Source organism: Oreochromis aureus, linkage group 7 (genome assembly GCF_013358895.1).
Source record: "Oreochromis aureus strain Israel breed Guangdong linkage group 7, ZZ_aureus, whole genome shotgun sequence".
Lineage (NCBI taxonomy): Eukaryota > Metazoa > Chordata > Actinopteri > Cichliformes > Cichlidae > Oreochromis > Oreochromis aureus.
This window is the reverse complement of record NC_052948.1, coordinates 34,049,909-34,065,859: the sequence shown is the minus strand read 5'-3', so window position 1 is coordinate 34,065,859 and position 15,951 is coordinate 34,049,909. Positions and strand designations below refer to the sequence as shown.

At 41.8% G+C, this 15,951-nt stretch overlaps 1 protein-coding gene across 1 annotated transcript in view; it reads left to right on the top strand.

Annotated features, from left to right (window-relative positions):
* The first annotated feature begins 2,946 nt into the window (after positions 1–2,946).
* The window catches only part of LOC116324934 (amyloid-beta A4 precursor protein-binding family A member 1-like), a 28,622-nt gene continuing 15,617 nt past the window's right edge, over positions 2,947–15,951 (top strand). The window contains exons 1-5 of the mRNA XM_039615200.1: positions 2,947–3,257; positions 9,732–11,655; positions 14,010–14,375; positions 15,603–15,642; positions 15,792–15,937. Of these exons, the coding sequence (XP_039471134.1) occupies positions 9,808–11,655; positions 14,010–14,375; positions 15,603–15,642; positions 15,792–15,937 (2,400 nt within the window). The 5' untranslated portion in view covers positions 2,947–3,257; positions 9,732–9,807. The remainder of the gene's footprint in view (positions 3,258–9,731; positions 11,656–14,009; positions 14,376–15,602; positions 15,643–15,791; positions 15,938–15,951) is intronic.

The window sequence follows — 15,951 nt, the reverse complement described above, 5'->3', positions numbered from 1 at the left end:
GTGAAGAAGCCTGTATGTAATACACGACTGAATCATAACTATTGATTGGTTAATGTGTATTTACTTTTAATGCTGCAGTTTAATGCTGCATCGGTTACTTACATACTGCTGGGTACCTTCATTTATTTTAACATCTGCAAAATGGTACATTACCAAAGCTTTAAACTAAGTTTCATGGAGTACACAATTAAACATTTGGATCCAAAATATATTAGTGTAGAAGTACAAAGCAGCATAACTTAGAAATGCTTAAATAAAGAAATAAAGGACAGTAAATCTATGGGCCTATCTATCAGTACTCATGAGTACATGCACTAGTTACATGCACAGTGGCTCATAAATTTCCTTTGTTTTCCCTCTTTTTTATTGTTTTATAATTTCTTCCTAGTACATTGGCTAGTTTATTTTTCCTAATATTTTCACTTTTTTAAGGGCTGCAAATATTTTTCTCAAAATATTTTCTCTCTTTTTCTTATTGATTTCAAATGTTTTGTTTTTCAACACATAAATTTGTGTGAATTTGCCGGTTTCTCTTTCATAAATTTTTAAAATTGTTGCCCTAGATTTGCCAGTATTTTATTTTATTTTATTTTTTTCTTAAAGCTTTGTGAATACTTTTCTTTCTTTCTTTTTTTTCCTTCTCGACCTGCCATATCTTTCTAAAAAATGCTGTTTTCTTGCTGGTAAATTTGCCAGTTTATTATTTTTTAAATAACATTTCCATTATTTAACATGTGAATTTGTGTGAAGATTTTTTCCTTAAATTTGCTATTTTTTCCCCTTTTTTCTTATTAATTTGCAATTTATTTCTAGAAAATTTGCTGTTCTTTTAGGTAAATTTGCCAATTTGTTTCTGAAAAAATTTCCATATTTTAGTCTTCAAGATTCAGATATCTTTCTATTTCTTTTTTTGTTATTATTTTACTTTATTTTTTAATTTTAGCTTATGCACCGTGGAAAATCTGAAAACGCTCTATTAAAAAGAAGTTGGCCTACAAATATATACAGACCCTTTCCAAAAAATTTAGAATATTATGGAAAAGTTTATTTATTCACATCATGCCATTCAAAACATTAAACTTTCATAGATTATAGATTCAGGGCCCACAACTTAAACGTTTTCAAGTACTTAGTTGTTTTTTTGTACATAATTTGGGCTTCCAGCTCATAAAACCCACAAAAACAGGATTTCAAAAAATTAGAATACTGTCAAGACATCCCCATTTAGTTCTCAGTTATTGCAGGAAAAAAAGAAAGAAATCAGGATCACATCAAATCAATCAAAATGTGGTACTTTCAAAATGATATGTCAATCTTCAATACCGATTGGGAATCCCTTCACGTTAATCACTGCTTCGATGCGGCATGGCATTGAGGCAATCAGCCTGTGGCATTGCCTGGGAGTTATGGAAGCCCAGATTTCCTTGACGCTTGCTGTCAGCTCTTCATCATTTTTGGCTCTGGTGGACCTCATTTTCCTCTTAATACCCCATAGGTTCTCAATGGGGTTTAGGTCCGGCGAGTTGGCTGGCCAGTCAAGCACTGTGATGTCATGGCCATCAAACCAGGTTTTGGTGCTTCTGGCGGAAGGGGGAGGGGCCAGGTCCTGCTGGAAGATGAAATCTACATCTCCATACAGATCCTCAGCAGAAGGAATCATGAAGCCCTCTAAAACATCCTGGTAGACTGTTGCGGTGACCTTGGATTTAAGAAAGCAGAGTTTACCAACACCTGCACCAGACATTACACCCCAAATCATGACTGACCGTGGATATTTCACACTGGACCTCAAGCAGCTTGGGTTCTGTTCCTCACCCGTCTTCCTCCAAACACTTGGACCTTGATTCCTGAATGAAAGGCACACTTTACTTTAATTGGAAAAGAGGACCTTTGACCACTGGCCAACAGTCCAGTCCATCTTCTCCTTGGCTCAGGTGAGTCGCTTCGACGTTGGCTTAGGCTCAGAAGTGGTTTTGAAGCGTTGACTCCTGCCTCATTCCACTCTTTCTGGATCTCTGCCAGATTCTTGAATCTTCTGTCTGATGATCCGCTGAAGGCCACAGTCATCTCTTCTGCTGGTGCATCTTCTCCTGCTACATTTTGCCCTTCCACTAGACTTTCCACTGATATGCTTGGACACAGCACTCTGTGAACAGCCAGCCTTCCTAGCTATGAACGTTTGTGGCTTGCCCATCCTATGGAGGGTACCAATGATGCTCTTCTGGCCAGTTGTCTAGTCTGCAGTCTTTCCCATATTGAACTTAACCGAGACAACTGAACCAAAGTGAAGCAATTTAATGATACCTGGGAAAACCTGTGCAGGTGCTTTGAGTTTAGTAGATGAGTTGTGTGTGACACTCAGTTTAAAACATTCATGCCCTGTAAAATTTGGGCTGATGTCTTGACAGTATTCTAATTTTTTGAAATCCTGTTTTCGTGGGTTTTATGAGCTGGAAGCCCAAATTATGTACAAATAAACAACTTGAAATCGTTTAAGTTGTGGGCGCTGAATCTATAATCTATGAACAAAGTTCTGACAAAGTTGTACTTTTGTATTCTCCTACTCAGTTGTATATAGCATTTGTATTCTATTTATTCTATTGTATATAGTATTTTATTTTATTTTATTTTATTGCATTCCAGTGTTTTCTAATTTCTAATTTCTGCTACATAACTTTGCACTTTTGCTGTAACAAAACAAATTTCCCACCTGTGGGACTAATAAAGGTCATCTTATCTTATCTTATCTATGAAGGTTTAACGTTTTGAATGGAATTATGGAAATAAATAAACTTTTCCATGATATTCAAATTTTTTGGAAAGGGTCTGTATATGTATACCTCTTTGTGTACCTGCGCAGGTTTCACAGGTGTTTTCTTTCTAACGGATGACACCAGAGAGATCCACAGAAGGATAACAGCGACCCCTCCGACAGCCCGTGAGAGTGTGACGGTGCTGCAGAGCTGCAGGCTGCTCTCTGTTGATGGAGGAGGTGGGATGAGGCTGACCGAGCTCACGGCCGTAAAGAGCTGCTTGTGTCTGCACCACCGACATCAGCAGTGTTCATAAAGGCGCTTTGTGCATCGCTAATCCGCTCTGATGTCACGGTGCAGAAGGAGGGGCTGAGCTCTCCGCTGTAATCCGAGCAAGTTGTGTCTGGAGGGACAAACCGAGCCGATCCGGGCGAGAACGCGCAGACACAGGGGCGATGTACACTACGGCAGGCGAAGCCGGGCCTCTCCTCCACTGACATGCAGGTAAATGAGTAAATGTCACCTCCCGGAGCTGGTGTGATAGACGAGGAATCGTGTATTTCTGGTGGTTTTAGTGGGAATGTGAACGGGTCGTTTCCACTGATGGCGGATCTGACACCTGCGGAGGATGAATGTGGAGCGCGAGAGGGCAGAGAGGGAGGCTTTTAGACAGGTGACAGTTCGCTAAACGGTTTTATCTCCTCTCCACGAGCATGTCAGGAAATGTTTTAGAGATCGTGATGCAGTGAACGACTGTAAAATATCCAAAAAAAACAAAAACAAAACCCCACCAATGACCGTTTAGGAAACGGGAACTATACCATTTCAACGATTAGGAGAAGCGGGCTGTAAGACTGGCTGATCATTTATAATGATGGTAGCTTTTGGTATTTTAACATCAAGGCCATGGGAGGATATTTAAGAAACCGAGTGCGCCTTCAAAATAAAAGCTCATGCCAGCTTCATGGGTTAATCGTCTCCCAGAGGCTACATGTAACACAGTGCACGTAATGTCACGATTGATGCATCCCTGCATGGGCCATATGCTTGCTGAGTGGGTGTCTGTTTCTGTGGTGTGTGTGTGTGTGTGTGTGTGTGTGTGTGTGTGTGTGTGTGGGAGAGGATGAATCATACTTGGATAGAGAAAGATGAGGATAGTTGTACTTGCGTTTTCATCTGCCCATTGCTTTCTTTTTTAAATTTACTTAAAGCATAATGTGAGAAAAAATATTAAAATTATGTATTAAAAACCCTAAACTAGCTTAGGTTACTTCAATTTACTGCCAAGGCAGCTAATCATGACAAGAAGATGGAACTGGGTTATGTTGGGCATTTTTTCTTTGAAATATACAGATTAGTCATTAAAATTGTTTTTGATTAGCTGCTAATGAACTAATCATAACTGAACAAAAATAACTAAAGTTGCTTTAAGAGTTACTGCAGTATTGAGTGTGCAGGCTTAAAAAACAATACAAGAAAGCCTGTAATTCCTGTAGTGGCCACTTGAGGCCGAGTGAGTCAATTCCTATCCACTCCGATGTTAAAATGCTCAACTTTACACCATTAAAAGCATTTTTTAAAGCCTGGTATGAAAACAGATTTAGCTTCTATAAATGACGACTCTTCCAGGTGACTCTTCCTAGCTAGCTGATAACCAACAAAACACTTTCGTGTCTTTGTCTTGTCTTCCTTCCCTCGCTCCCAACCGGTCACAGCAGATGGCACCTCCCTGAGCCTGCTTTTGCCGGACGTTGTTTCCTGTTAAAAGGGAGTTTTTCCTTCCCAATGTCACCTTCCTACAGAGCCCCACAAGGGACATTGGAGAAACAAAAAATGAAGATGAACTTTTACAAGATCCTGCAAAACTTTTGTAAGATTCTGAGTTACTTTTGTGTGATCTCGCAAAAGCCACTCAGGAGCGAGAACGCGGCCGCACACTTCAAAGGACCCGGCCTTCGCGGTCTACATGGGTCAGGTCTACCATCTCTCTCATTCTCTACCATCTCACACTTCTGTTTAATCAGTTTTCTGTTGGACGTTTATTCAGCTGTGTGAAAACTATAACTTTAATCTCAGCCAAGCCGATTTACTGAGGAACAAATAAAACACTGAAAAAGCCAAACAATAACATTTTTAGGTTATCCAAGTGACTCCTATATCATAATCTGAGTAGCGAAAGATCGCAGTGGGTCTGAAAACGATGTGCTGGGAGTCCGTTGTTCTCGACAGCTCTAGTGAGCCTTGACCTCCCGGCTAGTTATCAAACTGGTGGGTAACAGACGTCTCCGAAAATGTCGGAGCACTTTTGCAAATATGTGATGTCTTGATAAATCGAGCAGTTATTTGAAGTTTACACAGCTACATTCTCGCCTGAAAATATGTTAGAAGTTTATTTTGTGACCCAGAAAGAGTAATATTAAAACTGCGTAGCTGACGCCATTGTTGGAAACTGGAATTGGCTGGACCGTGCACTGAATTCTGGGATAGGTTGGGCCATGAAGGATACACCCGACCCATCCTTCAAATCTGGGGAAATGAAGGACGCATTTGTTGGCCCCATTTTGAGCAGCCTTCAAATTTGGACAGCCTTCGTCGCCTGGCTGTGACGTAATCGGTTTCCAAATGCGGCCTCCGAAGGATGCGGCCTAGGAATTGAGACATAGTTCCCGAGTAACTCAGGATCTCAAAAGTTCATCTTCATTTTTTTTTTCCTCCAATGTCCCTTGCGGGGCTCCGTACCTTCCCAAATTCCTGTTAACATAATATAATATAAATTTATTTTTGCTTTCTTTTCAGTTTTTTATTACTTAATTAATAACTTATCTTGTCCATTTTTCTATTTTGACTGCTTGAAATTTTTTTCCCCGTGGGACTAATTAGCTGAGGTTAGCTTTGCTTAGCTTAGCTGTTAAAGGACTAAAAATCCATAATCAGACATAAGATCCACATTGAAATGTGAGTATAGTAGAACAACGCACAGATATTTCTTTCACGTGACGTTCTCCCTGATGGCGTTAAGCAGGTGTTGACGGTCCACCTCAAGTTTGTAAACATGGCCAGAATTTTCCAAGTTTGTGCCAATAGTTGGATCTGTGAAATGTGATGCTAGTGTTTGTCACAGTTTCCTGATAGTTCATAGACTAAATGTTTAATCATGTAACATAATGACAGCAGCACTGATACTGAAATCAATTATTTGTTGGTTTAACTCTGCCTTTTAGCCCTGATGCATGCATAGAGTGTTAAATAGATTTAATCATTCAGGGCTCTGCTGGTATGTATAGTGTATGTGGCTGATTGTCAGTGAAAGGTCAGCGAGTTAATGGGTTAGTAAATCCCCCACCCGGCAGCTTTCACTTCAGCCTGACAGATGGAGGCGCGGCGCTCGCCTCTCAGCTTTGCATGCCCGGCCTGACTAACAGCAGTGCTGCCAGGGCCATCTGTGACCCAAGTCACCCCTTTCTCCCTGGACTCCCCCAGCCGCTGCTATCCAGTTGTAAACTCTAGTCAGAGTGGGACATTAGCCATGCTGGAGGTCCATCCTCGATCTTCCTGCCTCCCCTCCTGACAGTTGTGGTCTGTCCTCATGTTTCAGCATCACCATTAACCTTTGCCCTCACCATCCAGCATATTCACATATTCACTTTTGTGCCTTTAATTTACTTAACACCTTTACAGAGGTGGTGGTGTTATGAGACATCTGTAATCCTTGTACCACCTTTTCACAGTTTATTATGGCTGCTGCAAAGCCACTGACATTCATCAAAAGAGATGCAAATGTCATGAAGATGAGAGGAAAAAAAATAAGGACGCTTCAGAGGTTTTCCTGCATGTAAGAAAAAAATTTGGCACCCACCAAAGACCTTGGCCTTTCACCAAAGAAAAAATCATCAGGAATAGGATTAAAAAATATAAATATAAATTTTTCTGTTTATTAAATGTATAAAAATAACAGGAATATCCACAGACTTTCATTAAGTATGGTCACACACTCTTTGGTCTGCATATGCTTAAAGCAATCTTTGTTAAGTAATGCAGCTGAATGCTCCAAATTCCTGGTTTTCTAAGGCTGTATACAAATCGGTTTTTTTCTTAGTAGGTCTTTTGAAATTGCCTTAACAAAAAAAAAAGAAAAAATAGCAGTAAGCATTCTCCACGCTGCAAAATCCATTTATACTTTTTTGTTTCTGCCTTGATTTGTTGTAATACACATTAAGACGTTTACTGAGGGTTTGCTTTCACACAGGAAGGTTCATCCATTCATGAGGGAAGCAAAACAGTTTTCTGACTGTAGTGTTGTCAGCAGATTTCTTAGCAGTGACCGTGTTAGGTTAGTCTGGATAACTGAAACGGGATCAAGAGCTTCCTGTGTCTGTTTGTTAGCAATAAATGAAGAAATTAGTCAAAGATGTTTGTGGGACACTTAAGTAGTGAGCTGTGGGAAAGCTTCCAAAAACACCATGCATAAATATACTTCCTGGATCCAGATTAAGTTGCGATTCCTTCCTTGACATCAAGATGATGTCTCCCAGTTTTTCTGTGAAGATGCATTGCAAAACGTCCCATTTTTTATAAATGTCACATTGATAAAGAATCCAACCAAAAAGTTTTGGATCGAGATGTAGATCTGGAAAGACTCCTTAAGTTAACGACCTGAATTAGCTCCGCAAATGCGTCCAAAACATTTTGAGTCATGCTTACAAGTGAACAGAGAAAGCAGTCGTGTGGTGTCTGCAGCTGTCTGCATTTAGGCTTGCAACCCCACATTAACTGTTTCCTCCATAAAGAGGACATTTGACGACTGCCCCTGTAGCCTTAATGACGAGTTTTGGCACCCCAGTTTATCAGTCAAAGCACAATTTGACAGCCGTTCGAATTTCTGGGTTTTTCCGAGCATAGCTGTAGTAAGCTGTACAGGAAGAGATCACCCTCACTAACCTCTTATGCACACCCAGTTATTTTGTTCTAGAAGCAGGCCCAAAATATCGCAGACACCACTCAGTTCAGAAAAAGAGAAACAAGGGTTACGCCTAGTAGGTGTCCAAGGTGGAGAAGATGCACACATACATAGCCAGTTCTACAGAAGCGGGACTAATTTCCACACTATAAAACCATAGAGGACATGATGTGTATCTGCAGATCAAATGTACTGCAATAGCCCCTCCTGCTTGACTCCTCAGTCCAGCCTTGTCTCCCTTTTCTCAGATTGTTTTTGAGTAAATAAAGTAAAAAATTAGTCATTTGGTTCAAGTTACTGTTGTAATCTCCTATTTTAAGTTCATTACTGAAGCCACAAGCCTTTATCCTGAGGTTTTTGTGCTTACAGTCAGAATAAATAAGGCAAAGGTTTTGAGGTGTTTATCTGCGTTCTTTAGCAATGACTGCAAAAATGGTAGACTTGGTTCACATATGCACGGCCTGCATTGGAAGCCCTGAAAAAGCCCATAACCCCCGGAGGCCAAGTCAGCAAACAAGCGCGCCGATGGACTCTCTGATTGACCATTAGCTGCAGAGCTGTGAGAAGAAGCTAAAAAACGTTGTAATGTAACTCTAATGTATTTATAGATTCTTGTAATAACTGAGGGCAGATCAGATACGAGCCTTTTAAGATGCATCTTCACTGAAATATATTGAGTAGCACTAATGGGAAATGCTTTTCTATGCTGGCCTTTATAAACGTTATTTCTCCTCCTTTATATCCCACTACACTGCAGTGTTTTCTCCACTGTCCTGAACCAGTTTAATATTCTGAAACATGCTGCGAGGTGACGTTCGGGTGTCCTCTCTCAGCTTATTGACCTCAGAAGCCTGCAATACAAGATAAATGAGTGATTCCCCGATAGCCTCGTCACATTAAATACATATCAAAAAGGGGCTTCTCCTTCACAGAGGGCATTTATTATTTAGATCACTCCCTTATCCATTCTTCTCTGTCAGATCTTATCACGTAGCAAGATAGAAGCCCCTCCTTGTCCTCCTGCCCTGCCCTGCCTCCTCCTCTCCCTCTTCCTTCTCGTGTTTTCCACCCTGTGCCATCTGCCAGCTGCTGGCGGACGGACGGATGAACAGGGTGCAGATTAAATTGCTCTGCATCCCTGAGGATTTGGATTTTGTTTTGGGTTTTTTGCTATTAGCAGTATAGTCCCTGCTTAGTGTGATATGCAATATTGCTGTTTTTTAAAAGAGATGTTCGTTAGTCAATGGCATATAAACCTTCAAAACAAAAGACCTGGAAAATGTAAAGTAGCAGTCTAGTAATTTTAACTTAATGCTTTTGTAGTACATAAAGTCAGGTAATTAAGATACTGATTTGTGATGAAGCTCGTCGGCAGCTGGCACAGATCACAATGGGAAATCAATCTAGATTCACAGTGACTGGTCTCCAGTTACTAGCAGCCTTATGTATTTTGGTACAGACAAGGTGTAACCGTGTCTGAAAAAGATGTGATTTTTATCCGTGCTTGGCGATCTCGGGAGACATCGTAGCTTTCATCTCAAGCTCATAAATCCTTCTGTAGCTTTTATTCCAGTTTAAACAATCAGACAAGTGGGGTGAGTGGGACGTAGGTGTGTGAGTAATAAATAGAGCTGCAGACTTATTTTCACACCTCTGCTACTGCACCATTGGATCAGGCAAAGTATAGTTTTCAAAAAGAGGTGGACGTGACTAAGGACACGGGTTCATCCGGCACTGAGAATGAGCCCCAGGCAGCAGAGACCTGCAGTGCAAACTAGGGGTGATCACCAAAGCCACCATTATTTTATTTTAGATGTTAGGCAAACATGTTAATGGCATTTGTGAGTTCTTATATCAACACAATGATTATTATTCTCTCACTTATCTGTTAGCAAAAGCAGTTAAAAAAAATTTATTTTAATATAGTTTTTGCCCCGTTTGTCTCTGGCTTCACAGCCTTCATGTTTTATCCTTAATCTTTAATAATTTTCCTGCTTATGTCGTGTCTCCATCTCTCCCAGGTTGTGCCCTGAGCTGGCTTTTCTTGGCAGTAAGAGGAGCATGTTCTGAAAATTGGACTCGAATCATACCCCAGCCATGAGCCACAAGTATCAGGGAGAGGCAACGGGGGAAGGCAGCGAGGAGCACAAGGAGGTCTCGGGGCCTCAGAGGAGCAGGCAGCCCAATGGGACCACTGGAGACCCTCCTGTACGCCGGTCCTGGAGACCATGTCAGATGCTCAACCAGGATGGGGAACTGAATCCCCATCATCACCATCACGCTCCTCCTCACCATCACCACCACCATCACCACCACCACCCACCTGGAGGTCGTGGACCGCCTCGGCACCGCCGCCGGCCTCCATCAGGGCAAGGGCAAGGGCAAAGTCAGCCTCTGAGTCCGGGCTCTGCCCCAGCTGCGGTTAGTCAGGATGCTGACCCACGTCCTGTCCAGCAACCCCGCGCTGCCGTCACTCGCTACCGCCGTCACGGTGACCCTAACCCCAGACTGAGAAGTCACAGACAGCGGCAGCCATTCAGAGAGGTTCAGGACTCCTCACCAGGTGTGGAAGAGAGAGAAGGTCCAGGGCAAGTGCAGGTGCAGGAATCATCCACAGCTGATCTTGTATTGGACCAATCACAGGACAGGGAATCTTCTCACCAGACTCCCATTGCTGTTGTTACACCCACCCATCTTGTATCTGGTGCTGCACCCTGTGAAGTACAGCTGGACACTCACAATGCTCCTCCTGATGATGCTGAAGAAGATCTCCAGGAGAGAAAAATGGAGTGTGAGCAGGAATCAGATCTTAAAGAGGATCATCGAAAGCAGGAGAAGGTAGGGGATGAAGATGGAGACCGCCACCCAGGAGAAGGTCACTCTGGCTGCGGGCATGATGAGAAAGCTGAGGAGTATGCTGAGAGGGTGGAGGAGGATGAAGAGAGAGTGATGGACAATGTGGAGGAGGATCCTTCAGCTCAGGGAAGTGAAATCACAGATCTCTGCTCTGACACGGAGAGTGCCGCCTCGCTCAGTATGGATGGACCTCTCCACAGCCCACCTCCACTTCACTCACCAACTCCTCCTTCCTCCCCTGATGTTCCAGCTTTCCCCCAGCTGGACCACTTCAGTGAGGACGCCAGTATGAGCCCTCTACCCGATAATGACCTGCCACCAGAAGGAGAGGAGGATGAGGATTGCTCTGAGTCGTGCTCGTTGTCCCACTCCACTTCTTGCTCTGAATCTTATCCAAAAACCTATGCAGACTTTTATACAGAGTCCCACCAAAAGTCTTACTCAGAGCCGGTCTATGAGTCATACTCTGAGTCAAAACCCCATCCCAACTCTTTTCCCGAGCCGCTTAAGACCTACCCTGAGCCAAACAGGGAACCTCGCAGGCAGGCCAGTCAGAGGACCGAGGCTAACAGGGGCCACCAGGAGTCCCGCCAAGAGCCCTTTACCACCCACAGACAGGAGAATGTACAAAAAGGAGCTCCGCCCTCCCCCATCGAGGGCTCCCATCATGTCCCGAGGCAGGCCAGAGACCGGCGCTCACAGCGCTCCCCTCTGGATCGCTCCGTTGGCTGCCGGCTGCACCACTATGACGGTCAGTCTGACGGCGAGGGAGGCAGTGCCGATCAAAGCCCTGTCACTAAAAACCGCAGGCAGCCACCCAGACAGCCAGAAACCCAAGCCAAGACACCTCCATCTGGGCTGAGCAGCTCAGGCGAGGCCCAGGATGAGCAGAATGCAGAAGGTGCAAAGGGCTCAGGAGACGCCATCAGCTTAGCAATTAAAGACATCAAGGAGGCGATTGAGGGGGTGAAGACAAAGACGATGCGCTCCCCATACACACCTGACCAACCTGTGGAGCCGATCTGGGTGATGAGACAGGAGGTCAGCCCCACGGAGGATGCGTACCCCCTGCAGACTACAGCTGGCCATGTTAGTATCCCTTCAGTTACTTTATTAATTTCACAACAGACTGAAAGATGCAGTTTGATTGACTCAGGGGAGTAGATCAGTTTAGCCTTTTTATTTTCATGTTCCTGTTGTTTTGTTTTTCCACAGTGAGCAGGTTTCTCTCATGATGGCAGCAGATAAATATAGAAGTCATTAAACAGAAACAGAACAGAAAGCTGAATCTTTTTAGGGATCAGCGTTTTAAGCAAAAATACAGGAAGCTATCCAACCGCACTATCACATGACAGTGCAGAGATATAGAAGACCTGCAGCTTCTTGGTTTTTGCCTCATTTTCTGTGATTTTCTCAGGACTTTTTAACATCTCTAGTGATTTTTTTCCCCCATGCTTCTTCTGTTTCTATAGCATCTAATCTCATGTTCCACACATATTTTATCAGCTCAACACACATTTGATGCATTTTCTTGTCGTATATTATCTCACGCTGCTATAGAGCCGCCAGTATCCATCATAGTCACCAGAGTTGAAATCATAAAATATTTTGTCCAAGTTTCTTTGATTTCTTTACTATTAATCTTACATATACCCCTACCAGAAAGCAAATCAAATCCATGACGCACTACTACTCATGTGCCCTCAAATTATTTATGCCAAAATTCTGAATTTAAGTAATGTGATTACATGTAATTTTGTTACATAAATAAATTGTAAAAATGTTATTTAATAGAATCTGGTCAAATGAAATACGGTTGGTTGGTATCCATTCAGTTATTCCAAGCATATTTCCCTCAATGATTAATTATTTGAATAAATACACTTTTAATTTTGTGTATTTCAGTTGCATTTTATTCAAAATTAATCCTCAAATCGCCTTTTTGAGTGTGCCTCAAAGTGTTAATTATCGCACCTGGTGGTAAGATGGTATGGCACAGAGTAAAGTATTAATTCATGATTTTGGCGACTTACATATTTGCCTTAGCTGAGATAGGAGTTTTGTCTAGCTTAGCATGTCAACAGGAGGCAGGCGGCAGAGCAGAATTAGGCTGGTGCTGAACAAAGATGGAGAAACATATAAAGATCATTTTAAAGCAGTAATAGGTATGCGAAAAATATGTTTTAAAATATTATTATGTATTACTGCTGTTTATTTTCCACAGTGTTAAAGGGGATCTGTTGAGCTCATTTCCACCTCTGTATTCTTGGACTCCGCTAGAGCAGCTTTGCATGATTCACAGTGCAAAATAATCCATATTTATCTCATAGGGAGGCTTGGTCCAGCCCCTCAGTTCATCTGCTGTCTCAGTCCAGTCATTATAGACAACTTTCTTCTGATTGGCTGCCACTGATTCAATTCAATTCAATTCAGTTATATTTATATAGCGCCAAATCACAACAAAAGTCACCTCAAGGCGCTTTAGTATTGTACAGTAGATAGCACAATAATAAATACAGAGAAAACCCAACAATCATATGACCCCTATGAGCAAGCACTTTGGCGACAGTGGGAAGGAAAACTCCCTTTAACAGGAAGAAACCTCCGCAGAACCAGGCTCAGGGAGGGGCGGGGCCATCTGCTGCGACCGGTTGGGGTGAAAGAAGGAAAACAGGATGAAAGACATGCTGTGGAAGAGAGACAGAGATATGATTCGATGCAGAGAGGTCTATTAACACATAGTGAGTGAGAAAGGTGACTGGAAACAAACAGAAAGTTTGAACAATGCCTGGGCGGGCCTTGTGCCTGAGATCACTATATAAAGCAGGGATTTCAGACTCCTTTTAAATTACATAATTAATGCTACATACAGCCCACTTTGATGTTAAGTGGGCTGGACCAGTGAAACTACATGATTAATGTGTAAAATTATAGTAGTAGTTCTGTTAGTTTGTTGCCCGTCCTGTAAGTTTTTGTTAATTCTCAGAAAATGTTAAAGTTTAAAAGTTTAAAATTTTGCCAGGCCAGTATTGGCCCCTGGGCCTTACTTTTGACACCCCTTATATAAGGGATATCTACTCCCACTAACAGATTAAAAAATTCCTGAAATAGAGCGTTTGGTACTTACTGTATATAGGACTTTTATACTCTTATCTGCTGAGCCACAATTGCACTGCACTCATTTTAACAATGTATTCCATAAATAAGAAAAACCATAGTAGACTGTCTTTAGGGCTTGACTGATGTCATCAAGTGATTTTTCTGTGGAGCGCTGCACTGATAAAGTATATTTATCCTTTCCAGTTAGCTTACATCGCTAACTCTCATTTCATTTTATGGTACTCGTATTAATGCTTCATCCTGACCCTTGTGTCGACAGAATACAGAGAAAGAGTTGCAGTTTCACCGGAGTTTTTCCTGTTTCTCTTTTTCCCCTCCCACAGTCTTCTCCTCACTCACCCTCTGAGTCTGCTTCTGAGTCTCCGAGCTGCTACACCTCAGCTCCAGTTCGGGATCCGGTCAGTCCCCTGAGGGCTGATCACTCTTCTAGAGCCCCCAATCCCCAAAGTTATCACACTGGACAGTCCCAGCACAACCATCACCACCACCTGCACCAACAAGGCCACCATTCACAGCAGAGGGATGCCGCTAGGTCACCGCAGACATACACCCAGCCACAGCCGTATCCACACATGCCGCCTAATCAGCATCAACAGTGTCAGCATCAGCAGCAGCAGCAGCTTCCCTCTCAACAGCCACAGACTCAGGCTCAGCCGCAGTCACCTCCTCAGAAGCCGTCTGTGCAGGAGGTGAGAGTTTAACTTCCCAGAACTCAGCTTTTTGTTTTGCCCAGTATTACGTTTCCGTAAATAACAACTGACTGATATTTGGAATAAATGTCACATGAGAGTTTTTTAAATGTGGGTCATAATAAGGCAAAGAAAGATCTTTGGATGTTTGAAAACGTGTTACAGCCTGTGCAGGTTTGTGGAAAACGAGGGATAATATTCTGAGAAAAAGTCATATTAAAGTCTTAAAAGTAATGAGAAAGGAAACTCAGTAAGGCAGATAAAATGCAGATTTACAAGAAATAATCTCAGATTTATGGGGGAAAATTTGCCAATTTATGAGGTATAAAACTAAATGTATAAAATTGACATAAAGTAAACTTACAGATCTACTAGAAAAAAGTTGCAAATTTATGAGAATAATTTACAAATGTAGGAGAAAAAAAAACATCCCACAAATTTACTTGAAAGAAACTCCAAAATCTAATAGATTTAAAAAGTCACAAATTTATAAGAAATAAAGTATTTAACTAAATTTTCTTTTACAAATTTAAGAGAAAAAAATTAATATTTTTTTAAAAAATCCTCACAAATCAAATAGATTAAAAAGTCACATAATTAAGACATAAACACCCAAATTTGCTATAAGAAAGTTTGCAATTTTACGAATAAAAATTTACCAATAAGGAAAAAAAGGTTTTAAAAAAATCACAAATTTACTTGAAAAAGTCAATACTTCACTTTTCAAGGTTATATGTAAATACAGAATCTTGTAGGTTCAAAAATTCATATGCAAGCAACAGTACCTTCTTCCATTCATGTCATCGAGGGAGACAAGGTATTGTTTTCATTAAGAGTCGTCCTCCTCCAACAGATAAGTGCAGCTGGCTGTGAGATATGGCTGTAAAGTGCTGCACAGAGAAAACATAATGCATACATGTCACTTATACGCCAAGCGTATCTTGTTGTTATTATGATTAATATTATTAATATTACTTCCACCATATTTATAGCATATTGTTCTTATCTCTAGTTCTTTCCAGTAAAATTATCCCATTCCCGCAACCCCTTAAAAGAACCTAAAATGCCGTCGTAGAAACACAGTAAGACTCTAGGGTGATGATAAATCTTGCAAAGGCCTGCATCTCTTATAAGGTGTTCACCTGAATGTGAATGAGTCAGTGGAGGACCTGCAGTGTGTGAGGAGAAATAATAAATGTTTTTTTTAAATTTCCTGCGCCTTCTCAGATTCGCAGATCTCTTCCACAGTTTCCCACGTTTGTAGACGGTGAGTGATAATCATATTTTTGTTCTCAGCTGAACCTCTGTCTCATATTTAGTATTTCTCATATATCAGATATTTATTTGAAAGCATGTTAATGTACATATGCAGCGTTTATGTGTGTTTTTCTAACAAGTGCATCTTGTTAAATGCAGTCCCGGGACCGTGTGACCCTGAAGACCTTATTGATGGCATCATCTTTGCAGCGACCTACCTGGGCTGCACCCACCTGCTGTCAGAGAGGACACCCACAAAGAGCGCCCGCATGCAGCAGGCTCAAGAGGCCATGAGCAGAGTCCGGGTAAGAGCACGTTT